General features: G+C 43.7%; 1 protein-coding gene across 1 annotated transcript in view; it reads left to right on the forward strand.

Annotated features, from left to right (window-relative positions):
• SLC25A28 (solute carrier family 25 member 28) overlaps window positions 1–15,431 on the forward strand; it is a 48,416-nt gene extending 32,985 nt beyond the window's left edge. Inside the window, exons 3-4 of the mRNA XM_085606315.1 lie at window positions 4,356–4,412; window positions 12,466–15,431. Coding sequence (XP_085462441.1) covers window positions 4,356–4,412; window positions 12,466–12,986 — 578 coding nt within the window. The 3' untranslated portion in view covers window positions 12,987–15,431. The remainder of the gene's footprint in view (window positions 1–4,355; window positions 4,413–12,465) is intronic.
• Window positions 15,432–18,687: the final 3,256 nt, after the last annotated feature.

Consider the following 18,687-nt stretch of genomic DNA (forward strand, 5'->3'; position numbering starts at 1 on the left):
AGGGCGGTCGAAGCCGGGCATTGGAGAATGCAAAGGTGGAGGAAAGCAAAATAATATATTGCAGTAAAGTGTACTGTTTGCAGGGATGAATGACTACTATCTTGAAGCTTCAGAACTGAATGGGTCATGAAAAAGATAGTGTCGCCGCTTTTCTTTGGATCTCAGACCAAGGGTATATCATCCACGTGAAATGTCTGAAATAGGTGTGAGCAGAAAACCCTTGAATTAATTACTACTTCCACTGCGTTCCTGGAACAACCCATCTGTTAACTGTTAGTCTGATCTTATTCATTACACACACCAATTCTAACTCAAAGGTGTCGAGACTTTAGAAATAGACAGAAGTGAAAAAAATAACCAAAGGCGACATTTTTACAAGGCACCAACAAAAGGAAATGCTTGCTGTGCACAAAACCCCCCTGCAATTAAGCCTAAAAGTAATAATGAAAGACAAGTATCCAGTGTCATAAGTTCACAAGAGCAGGGAAATGGCTTTAAATGATATGTACAATTTCGAAAGAGGGACCGTGTTTCAGAATAACATTTTATGCTGATGGAACAATGGAAAACCGAGGACCTGGCTATGTCGATGAAAACTTTGGCCTTTATTTTATACGGTGTACAGAATACTGTGCAGTGTTTGGACAGTTATGACTTGGAGTACAAGCGAGCATATATGCTCCTGGTCTTTCCCTGCTAATCTGTGTGCTTGCTTATTTTATAGGGATGTACAAAAAGGACATATTCAGTCTGGATAATTTGTGCCTATCAAATGGGTTGAGCCATCTGCATAGCAATGTTAAAGATATCCGAATTGTAAGAAAACAGGTGATTAAGAACGAAACCTTCTGTACTCAATAGAGATACATCAGGCTTATCAATATGCAACTTTTGTAAGAGGAAGGCTGCTCAATACACTAACTCATGATGGAGCAAATGTACAGTGTTCTGTTCTATAACTACCCTACTTTTATTAGTGTGGTAGAAAGTTAGTTGATCATCTCGGGTAAGCTTCTTACTTATAAAACTTAGTGGTGCTGCAAACATTGGATAGTATGTAGATCAAAACGAGGCAACGGGCCTTTTAGTATTTTGCCATTGTTAGCTTTGGTATGTGCATTTTTCCTTCTGGGGATGCACATTAGGGATTCTGGGATTTCCATTGAGCATTCTCTGTTACTCAAGCATGGCTAGAATCTGGTTGATTGCAATCAACCTAATCCAGATTCCTTTTCTGTCCATTTATCAATTTCATTACTCTATGAATGCTGCAACCTGTCCATCTTCTTCGAGTTGCACTTAGTTGCAGCCTATTCACTGTGCAATCTTTCTAGGTAAACAGTTTGTTCTTTTATTTTTACAGATATACCAACAGTTTTCTTTGATAATCGCTTCCAAACTACAGAATAAAGAAGGCTCAAAAGGGGACATTTACCTCATACCGCCCATAATATTCCATGGTGTTAACGTATTGGAGTAAAACGTGTTTATTCATATATTTTTTGCTCCCTCTGCTTTCTGCAGCCGACAAAGGTCTGTTTTCGGTACCTCTTCCAATACGCTCAATACTTGAAGTATAACTAAAGTCTTGTGTTTAGTGAGTCAGCCTTAATTTCCTTCACTACATATAGACTGGTTCTTGTTCTGTATCTTTTTCTTTCCCTCACAACAAAATGTTTCCAAAGTATGTATGGATGCTCTTGCACAAACAGCTTGTTTGACAACTCAATGTCTTGGGATTCTTTCGGTCCCAAATTTCTACTTTTTTCCACTTGCACATTTGATATAAAGTTTTCAAAGGTTTGAGAGCCAGATTCTCTGTCACGTCAGTGCCACTCTTAGCGTTGTTACTACCCCCTTGATTAATGGCCATCTGTGAGGCCATAACTACTTAGTGTGATAGGGTTTGCTCTTTGATCACCCTGGGACTGTTCTACCTCTCCTAGGCCTGTTTGCCTGACTTCATAGGTGCTTGGACTTTTTTTTCTCCTACTGTTCGGCCGAGTGCTCATTGTTTCGACAGTCTCCTGGCCATGCTAAAGCAAGAGCGCCTCATAGCATGCTCCTTCTTACGTTACTTTTTTGTGTTCATGCAAATGCTACTTACAAATTTCTAAACTGGAACGTTGGTTCTGAAATCATACGTCATGTGAGTTGGAGCTGCTCTTGTTATAGTTTTGCCTCACTTGGGCACTACTTGTGAGAGGCCTGCCTCTGAGGCGTACATCATGGTGCTGGTGCGTACAGACTGCTTATCCCACCACAGAGAAAGGAGGGAGTTCCTTTCTCCTGCATCAAATCCAGTAGACTAAATTCTACTTCTCTGTTGCGATCTCCGCATTTGACTTGCTCGAGTTAAGATTTTAAGTCACTGGTAGTAACCAACATTCTTAACTGTTTGGTAGTCTGTTTTGTGACGATTTGAAGTGAGCTGTTGGGTAGCCTGTCCATCTAGCAGTAAAGTTTGCCTCTCAGTAAGAATCCTGTTTACAGTGTTTCCCAGATGGCAGGGTTAATAAAAAAATATATATATTTTTTTTAAAAGCCTGTGGACAAACATGTTACCACAACCTCTGGCTTCGATGGCATAGGCTGACAGGCAATGAGGCAAGTGTTGCACATTTACTGGAGGCCTCGAAGGTATAGTCAGTTTTTAAGAGAACTAAATACATGCAAGCACATACAAACAGCAGGGTTTATTAATGAGATGTGCACTATTTCCTTACTGTGCTAATGGCAAAGTTTTCCTTTTAGTTTGGTTTGTAAATTTTTCAGGTTTGTCCGGTGAGTGAAGGTTGCAAAATGAGAGCAAACAGTTTTATAGGTTGCTTTAACATGTTAAACCATTGGCGGATTTGTTTATTTTGCTATCAAGTGAGGTTTAAAATGCTACAGAAAACCCACTGATGCTGACTCGCTCACTTTTCCGTTGTTTTAGGGTATAAAAGGTGCATTTTAAACTTCAACTGTACTTTTTTTTCTATTAGAGGATTGATTGCTTATATGGGATCTTACCATTGTCTAAATTTTTGGAAGTTATCTTCACCATGTTATGGAAATTTTATCTGATTATTAGTTTTTCTTGTTCGTATAGATTAGGGTTGTTCCTTCATGTGCAAAATCATTGGCCTTTGAATAAGTATTTGTGAAAGCGTTGAACAGCAATGGAATTTGACTAAATAGTATTTCATTCATAGTTTATTTTTTAGGTCAACATGCAGTACCATGCCACGGTGGTGTACAAGAAGACGGGAGGTGTGATTTGGCCAGTTCCATTATTGTGCTGTGGTGGAGTCGCAAACAGTCCATCCTTACTAATTGTGAAGACCCCTGCTCCTTTTAAGATATAATCCTAATTACTGTATGTTGTGCCTCCCAGTTGAAAGTATTGAAGACCACCAGCGTTTTTTATATTCTTACCATGGAGTCTTTGTATTTTTTGTGTTTAGCAGCATTCATGCATCTTACTAATTCTGAGGTATTTTACTACTTAGTTAAGCTTGGTTAATACGCCTTGGTTGGTTTTTTAATGTCTGGTTGTCCCTCGTTTTGAAACCAATATTTTAACTTATTCACAGAATTGTCATGTTGGCCCTAACATGGTGATTTGGAGGAAAGTATCTATATTTGGATTATCCTGCTCAATGCTGGTTACCTGAGGTGATTTACAGTGACACACCAGTATTAATGTTCTCACCCTTTGAGTAGCTTGTGGTGTGGGCGAAGCCTTGGAAAAAAACATATTCCAAATCAGCAATTGGGCATTTTTCCTTGATACCTGCAGTCTATCGCATTGTGCACTTTCAATAAGCCATGGTGGACATTTTGTTTCAGTTGCAGCCAACAAGGTTTCGATTTGTTTAGTTGAAAGGTCATTATTTGTCTTGACCTTTAATTGGAAGGGAGTAATCAACGGGATTTGTTTTGCGCACTCAAATGTTGAAGATAGTGTTTACGTGGGTATGCATTTGAAATTTTCGAAATTTTTCCTGGTGTGATTGTAGAAAAAATCTTTGTTTTTTAGGGAACAGTTATTTATAGGTTTTCTCCGAGCTGAGGGTCGATGAGGGGCGTTACAGTGCTCCAGGTTTCATTAAATTGAACATTTTAATGGGTCGCTGTGGCGTGATGGCTGTTGGTTGAGATTAGATATTTTGGGAAATACTAGTCATTTATTCGAGAAGATGCCTGTAAATAAAGCACACGTATGGCCTTTCTTCTCTAATGAAGAGTCATTCTATTAGTGAAATGTTTTGTACATACACCATGGGTTGGAAATTCGGATGAGTGCCATTTGCCAAGGACCTCTGCCAAAGCAAACGTTCTTTTCCTCACGTGACTTTTTCCTTTTGCAGGTGCTGCTGGGTGTGTGGCGACTCTGCTCCATGATGCAGCCATGAATCCAGCAGAAGGTAATGCTTTCAGTTGTTGAATAGATTGCCTTTTGGTTATTTAATGATCATCAGTTCACCCCTAACGCCTTCACACGTATGCATCATTGTACTGTTAGGAGTTCTGAATTGAAGAACAGTTGGACCATCGCGTTTTAAACATTTTGTGAGGTATTGCTGTTGACACTTTATGCCTTGACATATGCTGGCATAGTGCTTTCAAGGCAAATGGGCTTCCATAAATGTATGTAATCCTTTTGAAGTTGAGTGATCGTGTGAAAACCGTCTTAGTGACTGGTTGTGTTACTTGCCTGCCTTTGGAGCCACCTCTGCTGCCGTCTTGGAGTTACAAGGCTGCAGTGGCAGCTGGTGAACTACTCAGGTAGTTATTTGCTACTGACCTTGTGTGGCAGTGCTGCGCCAGCCTCAGTCCCATCCTCTTCTCCTTTACCTTCCTGGCTTGTCTAGCTGGTGTTACCCATTCTAATCTGCACACTTAAATGTTACAACCTTCCCTTCACATTTTCTGTGTCCTATTTTGCCTATAGTTCCATTCAGCTTGAATCTTTCTAGTCTTTTTCCCTCTACCCCCTGCCTGGTCCCCTTTTCTGTCTGCGTCACTCCTTCTCTGGACTTGCTCCCTGTATAACTCTTGCCTTTAACTCTTGCCATGCATTCCGTGTGCAAGGTCATTGGAGTGTTTTCACCTTTACTGTAATATTTGTTATGTTTCAGCACTTTATATTGTGTAGTATCGTATCATTTATGGCATATATTAGGTTTTATCTGAAATATTGATCGAATAAAGGCAACGTGAACGGATGAGTGCATGGAAATCTCAAACCATTTAATTGGACCGAGTTGAGAAAAGATCAGACAGGCTGTTGAACTAAACCATTTATTAGAAGGTAATTTGAATATCCTGAACTTAAAATTTAAGAGAAAATATTGTAAGATGTGATTTAACTGAAAAGAAAAGGTGCGTACAAAAAGGAAAGTTGTAATGGGATGTATTTTGACAGTTTGCTTTCTCCACAACCACTTACGGACCCAGATAACCAAAAAGGCATAGGTCTTCTGAGTGGTGAACACCAGATTTGGTCCGTCTTCCAGGGTTCCCACTATCCAGGCTGCTTGTACTCAGTTCGGCATCCCTAGAACTCTTGCAGGAGTTAGAGCGGATCAATCTTAAGTGTTAGTGAATTTGTCTTGCTCTCACAAATGGGCCAGGAATACTATGCCTGTTATTTACCTGTATGGCAAAAGGAAAGGGGGAGGTTCTGCCCTATTTATTTATTTATTGCAGATTTATAATGCGCATGGCTGCCCCAGCAACGGGGCGTCCCAGCGCAATACAAGGACCAGAGACAGAGACCAAAGCAAGTTGACGAGTTAAATAGTAGAGGTAGGAAAAAGCCAAGTCTTCAAAGCCTTACGAAACGGCAGATGGTTAGAAATAGTTCTGATAGAAGTTGGAAGAGTTCCATAATTTTGCCGCCAGCCAGCGGAACGAGTGCCCCTCTGCCCTAGCCCTCCACACACGTGGGTGGACAGACCATAGCTAGGTTAGCGGAACACAAGGGGCGCTTGGGTGTATAAGCCTCCAACAACTGGAGAAGGCCAGGCGGGGCCTGTTTAGACAGAATCTTGTGTGAAATACACAGTGCTTTAAATTGTATTCGTTTGTCCACTGGCAACCAGTGGAGTTTGGGGAGAACCTGTGCAACTGAACAATGCTTGGGTAGTGAGACCAAAATCCGTGCTGCTGTGTTCTGGACCCTCTGGAGGCGCTTAACGCTGGCTCTGGTGGCTCCCAAATAAAGGCAGTTGCCATAGTCCAGTCTTGAGAGAACAGATGCCTGGACAATAGTCTGATGCACTGAAGGAGGAAAAAACCCAAGCAAAGGCTTTAGACCCCGCAGGAGTCCAAAACAGACCCCCGCAACCGTTTTGGTTTGCTTCTCAAAGGTTAGTCCCTGATCGAACCATACCCCAAGATTTTTTACAGTTTCCTTCGGAAGTGGGGCAGGTTTTAATCGATCCGGCCAGTATAGGTCTGACCACAGCTCCCTATCCTTTCCAAATGGAAGGATCTCAGATTTGCCAGAATTAAGCTGGAGGCAATTAGTTGCCATTCAATCAGGTATAGCTAACAGATCGTCCTTAAAATTGTCTAAGCTGGAGGTACATTTCCTGGAAAAGGATATCACTAATTGGGTGTCGTCCGCGTACGACGCCAACGACAGCCCCCTCTCTTTCGCCAGCACTGCTAGAGGGCTGACGTATAGATTGAATAATAAAGGGCTCAAAATTGAGCCCTGTGGAACCCCCTGGTGTAGTGCAAATTCCTGTGAGGAAAAGGGGGGTGCCAGGACCTGGAAGGATATGTCCGATAAGAATGATTTAATCCAGGCCAGGGCTGAGTCCCTGATCCCGATATCCTGCAGACGCTTGAGGTATGATATGGGACACCGTATCGAAAGCAGCACTTAGGTCCAAAAGGACCAAGGCCGCTGAGTCCCCAATATCAAGGCTGCTCTTAATGATTTCTGACACAGCTAGGAGGGCGGATTCAGTGCTGTGTCTGGGCCGGAAGCCGTGTTGAGTAGAATCAAATATAGCATGTAGCTCAACAAAATTGGCCAGAATGGTATTCACATGAGCCTCCACAACTTTAGCCAGAAAAGGCAATTGGGAGATGGGTCGATAGTTGGCCGGATTGGCAGTGTCCAAAGAAGGTTTTTTTTAACAAGGGGACGACCTTTACATGTTTCCAAGCCCGGGGGACTAATGCCGACCGCAGCGACAGATTAGCCAGATCCAGGCCCACGGCTGATATGGAAGAATAGAGCTGGTGAAAATAAGCAGGGGTTACTGGATCGGCCGGGGAGCCTGATTTGATTTTTAAACATAGTACCTCGAACTCCTGCGGCGAGAGGGGAGGAAGTGTTGCCAAACTACGACCTTCCCCGACAGCTCCCCCCCCCCCCCCCCCCCCTTGTAGGCCATCTACCTCCGGCAGTGGGGCTACCTTAGGAAGAGCCAGATAGATCAGTTCCACCTTTTTAACAAAGTACTGGGCTAGCTCATCGCATTGACAATTAGAGGTGACAGGCGCAGCCCCAATAGCACCTGTACTCTTCATGTCCCCCAACAGAGAGAATCGTTTTGGCAGGGTTGGAACTACACAGAATTTTGCTAGCCACAAAGTCCGCCCGCGCTCTTCGAATGCCTTTATGATATTGTTTAAGGGCCGTTCGATACTCAAGTTTTGCTGATTCATCATAAGAGCGTCTCCATGCACACTCCAGCCGCTTACAGCTCTTCTTAGCTAGGGACAAAGTGTTGTCAAACCATGGATTAGAAGGTCTACGACCTTTCCTACACCATCTGGCTGGGATACAGTTGTCTAGGCCGTCCGTCAGCCAATCGTGGTAACACTGATTAGCCACGTCAACATCCAAAGATATCTGAGGTAAATGGCCGCATAACCAGGTAGAAAGGACCTCCGGATCAAGCCGATGCCAAGGGCGTTTAAAAACCTTATCTCGCACCTTTATGATATTGAACCCTTCCCACTACAAAAAATGCACAATACCAACTCTGACTCCGATATTGACAGCTGAGCAAAGACAAAAGTAGGATTTGCGTGGTCTACCTTCTTCCTACCTACTGTCATGCCCCTTGTTGAATGATCACAGGAATTACCTATTCATTATGAGAAACCAATCTTGCCTATACAGGTTACTGCAACTTAATATCAGTGCCTCCCTCAGGTCTTTAAAGATCCTAGTACCAAGGGTGATGTTCCTACAAGGTTCACTGCTATGTAGACTTGGACTGCTCTCATTCAGACGACGTTCCGAGAGGTTGGAGAGTCCTCATTGACAATAACATTAGTGACCATAACTAGCACTACAAACCTCATACAAGCTAGAGTTCTTGGTGAACTATGCAAAAACTGGTCTGGTTCCATTTTTTGCTCTGGGTAACGTCCATCAACCAAGCAGTTTTTTATATTTTGATCAGCAAGGCCAGCCCTTTGGTTCCACATGTTTACCATTTGTTTAATTTGCTTCATCTATTGCTATTGTTGTTTTCCGGTTTATTTTCATTGTCGATGTAAAGCGCTCTGGTGCCCTCGGGTGTAGCTAGCGCTATATAAAACCTTTCAAATAAATAAATTATAGGACTATAAAGAGTCCCCATAGGGGAGGGAACGCATGCTGGGTTTCACACAAAGGAGTAGCCAGAAAATCTTGATGCCACCAAGCAAGTGAGCTGAACCCTCTATGCAACAGCTTCCTTGTATTTTCTATCGTGCATCTACCTATTCTTTTTTTCACACTTCCATCCACCTACTGATATCCACTATTTCACCTTAACAATTTGTAATCTGTTCATTTTTTAATCCATCATTCAATCTTTCTCCATTCCATTCAGCCACCTAATCTGGATCCATCAATCCATCCATCTATACTCTCCCACCCATTGATCCGTTCCCTTTTCCATCCTTCCCTATACTCTGCCATCTATCCACTCCCATTCATCCATTAGTATTGCCATCCATTCATCTATCAATTCTGCTGTCATCCATCCATTCTGCCGTCCATCAGCTATCCATCCAATCTTCAGTCTATCCATGCACTCCACACTGCCATACATTCACTCCCTTTCACCCACTCATCATCCCTTTACTATGCCATCATTTCGCCTATCCATCCTTTACTCTGCCATCCTTTCGCCTGTCCATTCACCTATCCATTCACTAAAATTCATCCATCTATCCCTTTACTCTGCAATCCGTTCACCTGTCCATCTACCTATCAATCCATCCTTTCACCTGTCCATTCACCATCCATTCACTCATCCATCCCTTTACTGTGCGGTCCTTTCACCTGTCCTTCCACCTGCTTTCCACTTTTCTTCATCTACTCATTCATCCATACTTGCTTTTCACCCTTCCTTCCAATATTCCTTCTTTCTTTCCCTGTTCTATTTACTCAGCTGTAGTTCTCCCTGCTTCTGCTCTTACGTTGATGTTTTATTCCAGCGTTAATGATGAGCTTTTGTCTACCGAGTTGCAGACAGAAGAGTCCCATAGAGGACCCCACCCCTGCTGTAGCTGCTAAAGCGGAGGGTTCAAGGTGCCCCTGCATGATCCTATTAATTTAATCCTGCAGAGCACTAGTATCAGCTGCTAGAAGACCAGTCAGAGCTCATCTCTGTCACCAAACCTTGTCTTTGACTTTATAATGGTTGGACCATTCACTTAACCTTGTGGTGGGATGCCACCTTCCTCTGGGTCCAAACTGGGGTGGTGGGGTGAGCAAAAGAATGATGGATTAAACCCTGGGGGTGAATGTTTGCGTTGTTCGGCATTCTGTCCATTAATTGTTTCTTTTGCACCTTTTGCACCTTCCTCGTGCAGCATGCAGTCACCACTGACTCCTCAACATAGTTGGGGATCATACTTCAGGGAAACATCCCACTAGTGCTTTGGTTGACCTATAAATGCGTTGGTGCTTTAGGCAATCTTGGCATTTATGACATTCCTGTCTGTGCTAATATCCATGGTGGCAATGGTCTACACAGACCACATGATTACCTTCTACATCGGAAAAAGGGCCCTCACAACTCTGCTAGCTGGCCGTTACTCTGTGGGGATACAGCAGTGCAACAAGACATGTTCCTGGTACTCTCTCTCATTGTAGGGATTTTGGCAACAGAGTTGGACCGCCTAAGAAGGTGCCTCTAATCATTCATGAGTGGTAGGTGATCAGCCTCCTCTTTGAGGCTTACGGTGGCCTCCTGTAGATGCATTTCTAACCCTTCACTTTTCTAACCATGATTACCTTGCTTTTTGAAGAGTGGGGATCTTATTCTTTTGGCGGTAGACTGGCAATCCAGTGGATAGGAAAGCTCTTGCACCCTTTTTCCTGACTCACCTGCCTCAAAGCATTCTCCAGTAGATCAGGGAGTTCCAGGAGTGTGTTCTGGTGCCAATTCCTCCTGCTTAGCATTGCCTAGTTGGGAACATTGTCTGACTTCTGTCCCGCTCCCCTGAGTACGGACAACCTCTCCATGGAGAGGAGTGCTACACCCCTGTGTTGCATAGCTTATCTTGAGCTTGTGGTTCTTGAGGAGTTTACTTTTTAGCACTCTTCTCTGAGAACCTGAAGGTGTAGGGTGCTGCCAGAAAATCCTCTACTAGCTGCCAGTACAGAAGCAAGTAGCTTTTGTTTTTCTTTGCTTCTTGTTGATCAACAAGTCTGCACTCCTGCTCAATCGATGTCATGTCTTTTTAATAAATCCTGGCCTAGAACCTGCCTTCCATCCATAGATGTCTATTGCAAACAGGTTTAAGAAGTCTGCTATGCAGGCAATGCGTTACTCTAGAGGCATTTATTGGGCCAGGTGTGCTTTTCCCTCTGGGATGGCATCCTTTCACTCCCAGGGCCTTAATTGGGGTTGTACAAGACTGATGCATACACCCTTTGAGCCAGTGCTATCCTGTGACCTAAAACTCCTGTTGTGGATGGAGGCCTCTTGAGTTGCTACAGCAACGGCCAGCCGCATAAGTGAAATCTGGTCCTGCAGACTTTAGGGACCTTCACAGTGTTTCACTGGGACAAATTGGTTATTCAGATTCACCATTCATTCGTCCTGAAAGTGTGGTCATTGCTCCACCTGAAAGGACAGACTTTTTTGGAAGAGTGAGGAGTTGAAAGAAATGTCACACCTACTGAAACCAAGTGGGTTTAGCCTGGACTGCTGCGTATGTTACATGGCATGCAAGGTTTATCACTGGCACAACCCCATACACCCGGTATTTCCTTCCCTGTTCTGTCTAAAATGATAACCCTCCTCCACTCTTCTGCTCTCACAGTGACCTCTGTCCCTGGAGACTGGTTCACTGCATCCAGTATTTTCCAGCTACCTTTTACACCTCGCCTTGTCCAGTCCCTCCCAAACTTACAACCCTTCCATGGGCCCAGGCTCTCCACTTACCATCATCGACACCTCCTCACAGTAATTGTTCTCCTTTTGGTCAGCCTTAGAAAGACCCATCTCTCCACAGCAAATGTTTTGTGGCCATTCTGATCAGCCTCTCTGTGGCCATTGTTACCAGTCAGCTCCCTGTCACCTACCTCTGTGAAGTGTTTCTCGCACCATCTTATACTGACCAAACAAATTTGTGGCTAGTGTCCTCCCCTCCTTACATTGACTCACTTCAACGATGCCAGTGTATTGAGCCTTACACAGATTTCTCCACCATGTTCTGTCTGACCCTCTTAACCACAGCGAGTATCCCAAGCCAGCTCTTGACACATACCAACCTTGCTGGCATTTGCTTTCTGCCTTCTTCGAGTCACACACATCTACTTCCTCAGAGCCTCTGTACTGTTCTAATACACTATTCTCTCCGGTTACCTGCTGGAAAGGTTGTCTAGTCATTAATTGTATGTCACCTCTTTTGCATTTGCCCCTTCACTAGGTTTCTGTAACTATAAAATATAATATTTGTGATCATCAGTTTCTTTGTACCTAGAGGAAATGTTGTTTGGTAATTGGAGTATGTTATTGAGCCCTATGAAATGTTAATTATGTTTAAAAAATACAAGAGTTGAATTCTCCCCACGCGTGATACTCAACTGATGTCACATTGGTATTACATAGCTAGTAGGGAACAAGTGACCTCTGAAAAGTTTGGAGGAAAATATGTTTGGATACTTATTTCGAGGGTAAAACCCATGCTTTCAAATACTTTTCTATGTAGCTTGGACCCCCTCATCTGCATGTGATGCTTGTTAATTTTGTAAATCCATATTAATCAATTGAGTGCAAATGCTCAGTTTGAGTTTGAGCAAATTTGTTATTTTGTAAAAATGTGGTGAACTGCAAATGGCAGAAATGTGTATTTATGATTTTTTGATTTGTATTTTCCAGTAGGACTAATCCTCCCTTTTTTTTCTTTTCATGTTTCCGGACTAATGGCCTTTTTGCACCGAACTTGCTGCTGCTATTGGTACATCAACCTTTCGGATGACACAATCCTCTCTTCTCTTGATAGTGGTGAAGCAGAGGATGCAGATGTACAACTCCCCCTACAGCAGGGTGACGGACTGCATGCGGGCGGTGTGGCGGAAAGAAGGCGCTGGTGCCTTTTATCGGAGCTACACCACCCAACTGACTATGAACATCCCGTTCCAGGCCATTCACTTTATGACTTATGAGTTCCTGCAGGAACACCTGAATCCTCACAGACAATACAACCCAGGCTCCCACATGCTGTCTGGTGCATGTGCAGGGGCAGTGGCCGCTGCAGCAACTACACCATTGGACGTTTGCAAAACGCTGCTCAACACTCAAGAAACCCTGGCTGTAAATTCCCTTAATGTCGGAGGACACATCACAGGCATGGCTAATGCTTTTAGGACAGTGTACCAAGTGGGCGGAGTGACTGCCTACTTCCGAGGGGTACAGGCCAGAGTGATCTATCAGATGCCCTCCACAGCCATTGCATGGTCTGTGTATGAGTTCTTCAAATATTTCATCACCAAACGTAAAGAGGAAAGGAGAGCCGGGCACTAAACTTGTTTTTGAGAAAAGTGGCGAAGGTTGCACCTGCTCTAGTTCTACTCCAGGCAGAGTTGATCTCTTCCCAGTATGCTTCTCCTTGCCTTTTTAATGCTTTTAACAATATTGTTCTTTGATTAAAAAGAGAATGCACGAGTCCCAGGAACGTTTTGGAAATCTAAAGCTAACTAAATCTCGTCCACTCAAGATTTTAGCCCTAGCTGAATACTTTCAGTGATCTAACTACTTAACGTTTGCTAGTCCAAACTAATATTAGTTTGTTACATTAGAACAGTTCCTAACATAAGTACTAGAACAGTTATCCCTCTCTTGCGCCTGACTGGCTCGCCATTTCCTTTAGTGGGGAAATACCATCATTCCATTTGCTTACTAGTATACAAGATTGTGTCCTTCCTTGAATCTGCTGTGCACCCACCACAAGGCTTCTTTAATTTGAATGGTGTAGGCTGGACCCTGCTTTGGCCCCCAAACTGCTGGGGGAGGCGGGGGGACTGTTTATTGAAAGCGCCTAGAAGCATGCCTCTCACTTTTACAGAGCATAATATTTTCCCCTGGCCACTGCTTTTTGAGTAATGGTATTGTTATAATATTCTATTGTTGGCCTAGAAGTTACTAATTTTCATATTGTCTAGCAAAAAATCTTTCTGTATTTGAAACCCTCCATAGGTACAGACTTTACAGCGCATTTCAGTTTACTGTCATTCAGGGAATACAGTGTTTTGGCTAACATACTTCGTCAACTTGATACATGTGTTGACTTTTCTGTATTAGTAGTTTATTCGGCCCATACAGTTCCTTGGTATAAAATGCTTTTTTCCCCCCGCAATAATATGTTGCTGCTTTAAACCATGCTGGCCTTTTGACGAAGTGCAAAACAGAAATGCACTCCATTACTTTACGGGTAGAAAATGTTACTGTCTTTCTCTACGAACGTTTTCTTGCAATTGACTTAAGCTGTGCAATGTCCTAAATTAAGGCCACGATGCTGCGGAAGAAGTTTCAACTTTGCCTGGAGTCTGACTTTTATACACTCTACCGGACTAAGCTTTTCTGACCCAGATTGTTTTGTTAAATCAGCTCCAGAAAACGGCTGCAATATTTGCGGAGCTTGTTAAATTAACAAACGCTCGACCAGTAATCATTGTTTGCTGAATTTTGATTATACTGTTAACCAAAGTATGTGGACGGTTTTTCTATTGGTGAGAGGATCTAGTAGTCTTGGCCGTTGTCGCTATTAAGCACGCACACTTAAACTAGCCAAAAACGTGGCTGGAGCCCCAACACTGTGGGTGAGATTTATATGTTCAAATTGTCTTGAACCTAAAGTTTACCATCTCCCTTTAAGAAAAACGTCTGGGTTATTACCCCCAACAATTTCAAACCAGCTATTATCAAATTGTTATGGTTTCTGCTTTGGAGGAGGTTACGAAGAAAACTGTACAATAATAGTATGGATTTTTGTTACAGTATGATTGTTTTAACCATTGAGTTCTATAGCCATACTGCTTTGGAGTAACACCTAAAACCAAACCTGGTCTAAAGACGTGGAACAATTATTTGTAAAGAGGCAGGTAAATAAAATGCATTCAAAAAGTTTATTGTACACGAAAAAACAATCTTATGACGAGTATCCTGGATAATTGGGCATGATAAGGGTAAGAGTGCGCCGAGGATTGTTGATGTGGCTAACCTGCTGCTGGAATGACTTGGTGGTTGTAAGGGATTCACTTGCAGAAAATATAAAGTATTGGTTGGTCCTACTTGTTAGGATGGTTTATTTGCTTTATACAGAACATTCCCAAAAAACTGCTTCTTACAATGGCTGTTGGAAGTTGGGCTTTACATGAATGGTTAGTTTGCAACAAACCTAATTTCTGTGAATGTGATCTTTTTACTACCCAGGGTATTATTCTTCGTTGAAGACCTCAAAGCACACACTCCCTAAAAGTGTTCGAAAGTTCAACATCATTTAAATATAAATTGTTTGAGCCTCTAAGAGGAGGCAGGCATGTTGTTTGTGTGGAATTGTGCTTTTGATTGTGAAGGTAAGGGGTGGACTGTTTTTGGCCTTTGGTGGCCTATGAAATTGAAATCTACCTCTCGTTTGCACCCCATTCTCTCCAGATTCCTTTTACAATTAATTGTGTGCATTGGAATAAGCCTTCCACTCTGTTTCGAAATAGCAAGGTATGTTTAAAATGTTATTACTTGGTCTTCGATGGCACTGAACATGCAAGATGAAATATTTTGTATCCCTCAGACCTCCATTTCCGGACTCCACTGATAATTCGTACCTTCGGAAATAGCACTCCATATATAAAGTCATGTCAACTGACTGTAATTACAAATGTGTTAACGTTACAAATCCTGCAGTCACCTCAATTTACGTTTGTCTCTTTTCTAGAGCTGGTTGTATCAGAATAAACTTTGGGCAAGTGACTTCTCTTTCTTCTCTTTACTTTGAGTTTTTATTTTGTAAGGCATTTTTGCGCCAGGTTTAGAAAGTTAAATATCTCAATCGTTAGTACATTCTGCTATTTACCTTTGTAGTTTGCATCCTGCATGTTGCGATGTACATGGCCACTATAGTTAGACTAGAAGCGGATGCTGATACCCTTGCGGTGGTAGATGCTGTTGCTGTATGATCATGTGAGACCTCAGCTATTTCACTTGTGTGCCACCCCATAACTTACTCTCGGCTGGGACTATTTTGTCTCCTCCTATCTGGTACAGACTCTTGTTTAGGAAGTGTGGCCTCCAGAGCAAGTGCATGATTATACATTTGGTGAAAACCACCCTAGTGGAAAGACTCAGGATTATTTAACCTGAGTGAGACAGGCTGAGGGACTACAGTGACCAGCATTCCCTGCACATACTGCTCACAGTAAGGGAACAACTTTGACTGTGATTGGTTTTCATTGCACCAATAAGAACTTTATGAACAGTATGTCAAGTCCCTACTTATTTTGAACTTGTTTTAAAAAACACAAAGCTGGCAATGATTAAGGCATTCGCCGAAACGCGTCTGCCAGGTGTTTTTGAAATCTTACCTGTCTGAAGGGTGGCAAATAAATCTCATCTGCAGTCATCCAAAAGCATGTGTCGGACCCGTTCTTTGATAAAGAGGCGGGACTGGTGGCAATATATATATATATATATATATATATATATATATATATATATATATATATATATATATATATATTTTTTTTTTTTTTACAGGTTTTAATATATTTTAGTGTCTTAAAAAAATATACAATCCATGCGAGCAGCATATCATTAACGTTTGGAAAATCATTCGCACACAGTATCGGACGTTGAGGAGATCTGCTGAGATTGACTTTGTTTCTATCAACCCATATCTGATTGTCATCGTTACATGTCCTGAAGCAGTCATGGTATGCTGCTAGGTGGGTACTGAATTGATGAATCAAAATGGAATCCTACATTTGCCAGTGTTATGTTGTAGATCTCTTCAGTTATTTCATATCTGATCCGTTGTGTAGTTCATTGCTGTTTGGTCGACATGATCTGTAGGTGTTTTATTTGAGTGTAAGAAGATCTGGCAGTAAAAGTTATTATGCAGCCTGTTTGATCTACAATTGAATGTCCCACTGCAGAGTGTTATGGTATTAGTGAGGGCCATTAGCGTTGTATATGAATTGACAATACTATATAATGCTCAGGCTAGAAAAAGGCCAACTCTTGACAGCTTACCTCTACATAGGAAGGTGTGTGCTAGTTGGGTTATTACATGTATGCGAATTGTAGATTGCATTTAAAGGAGTGATTATTATTCAGTTTCTATCCGATGGGTAAGGAATGATGTAGTTGTCTTGGAAATAAACATGTGTTCGAGGCATGTGGGCTGCTGAATTCATATCTGTGCATAGATCGCCGCCTAGTGTTGGGTCCGGATGTTTGCACGTTGTTGTCCTGGAAGAGTCTTCGAAGTATCACAAGATAGGTGACTCCTCCCCTGGACCACAGTGCGCATGGGCATCCTCTCCATCCTTAGATTGTTTTTTTCCGCCATTGGGTTCGGATGTGCTTATCTTAGCTCAAGTTAGGAAAATTTAGTTTAAGGCCAAAAGGCCTTTAGTTTTCGTCGGTACTGTTCCCGTTCGGTATCGACTGCTTTCTTGATTAGTTTACAAACTTCTTCCAGCCTTTCGGATCCGTTTGATCCGAACATCGACCTTACATCGACGATGGAATCGAGGACCCCATTCAAACTGTGTCCTGTATGCCACGCCAAATACCCACACATCGACGTCCACCCGGTATGCAACAAATGTCTCTCACCGGATCACGACGAATCGAAATGTATGGCCTGTGCCCGATTCCGATCGAAGAAGACTCTCCGGAATCGACGGGCAGCGTGATTAGAAGCGCAGCAATCGGCGCCTGCCCCGGCCAACATCTTCAGCACCGAGGACGAGGATGTAGAGAGCGTGGAAGAAGTTAACTCCAGCCCCGCTTCCGAACACGATTCCCGATCGGAAGACGCCGATGAAGTGCTTTTTCACAGGGAAGAAGCCGTCGACGAGGTAGGAGACTACGATGAGGCCTTTGGGGCCGAAGAAGATAGCTCTAGCGAAGAGCCAGGCCTACCCGTCGATACGGAGGCAGTCAAAGTGCGTCATTCTACGGCTCAGGTCGAGGGATCGCCTCCGGGCCTTACCCGAGATCAATCCCAAAGTTCTTCGGCCCCGCCTTCGGGCCCGGCCTCGAACATCCAGCACGAGCCATTATTACCAAAGACGACTGGATTCCCTTCAACGAAACCAATCGTCGCACCAGTTCCACCGACACCAAAAGTGAAACTGGCCGTGATCGGCTCGAAGACCTCCACTCCTTCGACGCCAGCAAAGGCCGTCGGCTCCGAACGCACTAAGAGGGATTTCGGCGCCGAACTCGCTGCAGCAGATATCGGTACCGACCTGAAAAAGAAGGCCCTCGGTCCCACAAAAGCGCCTCGGCCCCGAAGCAGTCTGCCCCGACCACCAAAGTCAAAATGGCCGCTCCATCTGAGTCCACATCGAAGACTGCGGCACACGCCAAGTCATCAACTCCAACGACCGTTGATACCTGTCTTCGGATCGATGACCCTGTGGCTCCAAAGCAGTCGACGCCTACCTCCACGGTACCGACCGGCACCAAAGAACCTTTGGCGTTCTCAGTGCGACAAGTCGCGGCGTCGTTGCAACGCATCAGGGAACGGGCAGCCCTCCGATCCACGTCGGGCCCCGACACGAACAAGGCTCCAAAAGCACCCTCGGCGCCAACCAACATCACTTTTGGTTTGCCGCCATCCACGGCGCCGAAGATGTTCGAGATCCGAACACGTGTCCGACAGACACAGTCCCCATCTACTGGACAATCACATTCTGAGCCTTCACAGCCACAATTCATCGACGCCGACACTGGTAGACTGATGCTCCGCAAACGGAAGATCACGCCAGAGAAGGGCTTGGACTCCTACAGAATACCTCTGAAGCACAAATTGCCAGCAGAGTTGGAACCGGTTCTGTATGAACGCTTGCAAACCTCCTATCAGGATCCCCTGTCCTTTTCTCCTACGCCTTCCGAAACGGACGCAGTGGAGGACTACATGGGCGATGATACCACCTACCCTGGGGATGTCGATCCTGATGAGCAGCAGGACCCAGATCAGGCATGGGATGACCCTACA

Source organism: Triturus cristatus, chromosome 1_2, assembly GCF_964204655.1.
Source record: "Triturus cristatus chromosome 1_2, aTriCri1.1, whole genome shotgun sequence".
Lineage (NCBI taxonomy): Eukaryota > Metazoa > Chordata > Amphibia > Caudata > Salamandridae > Triturus > Triturus cristatus.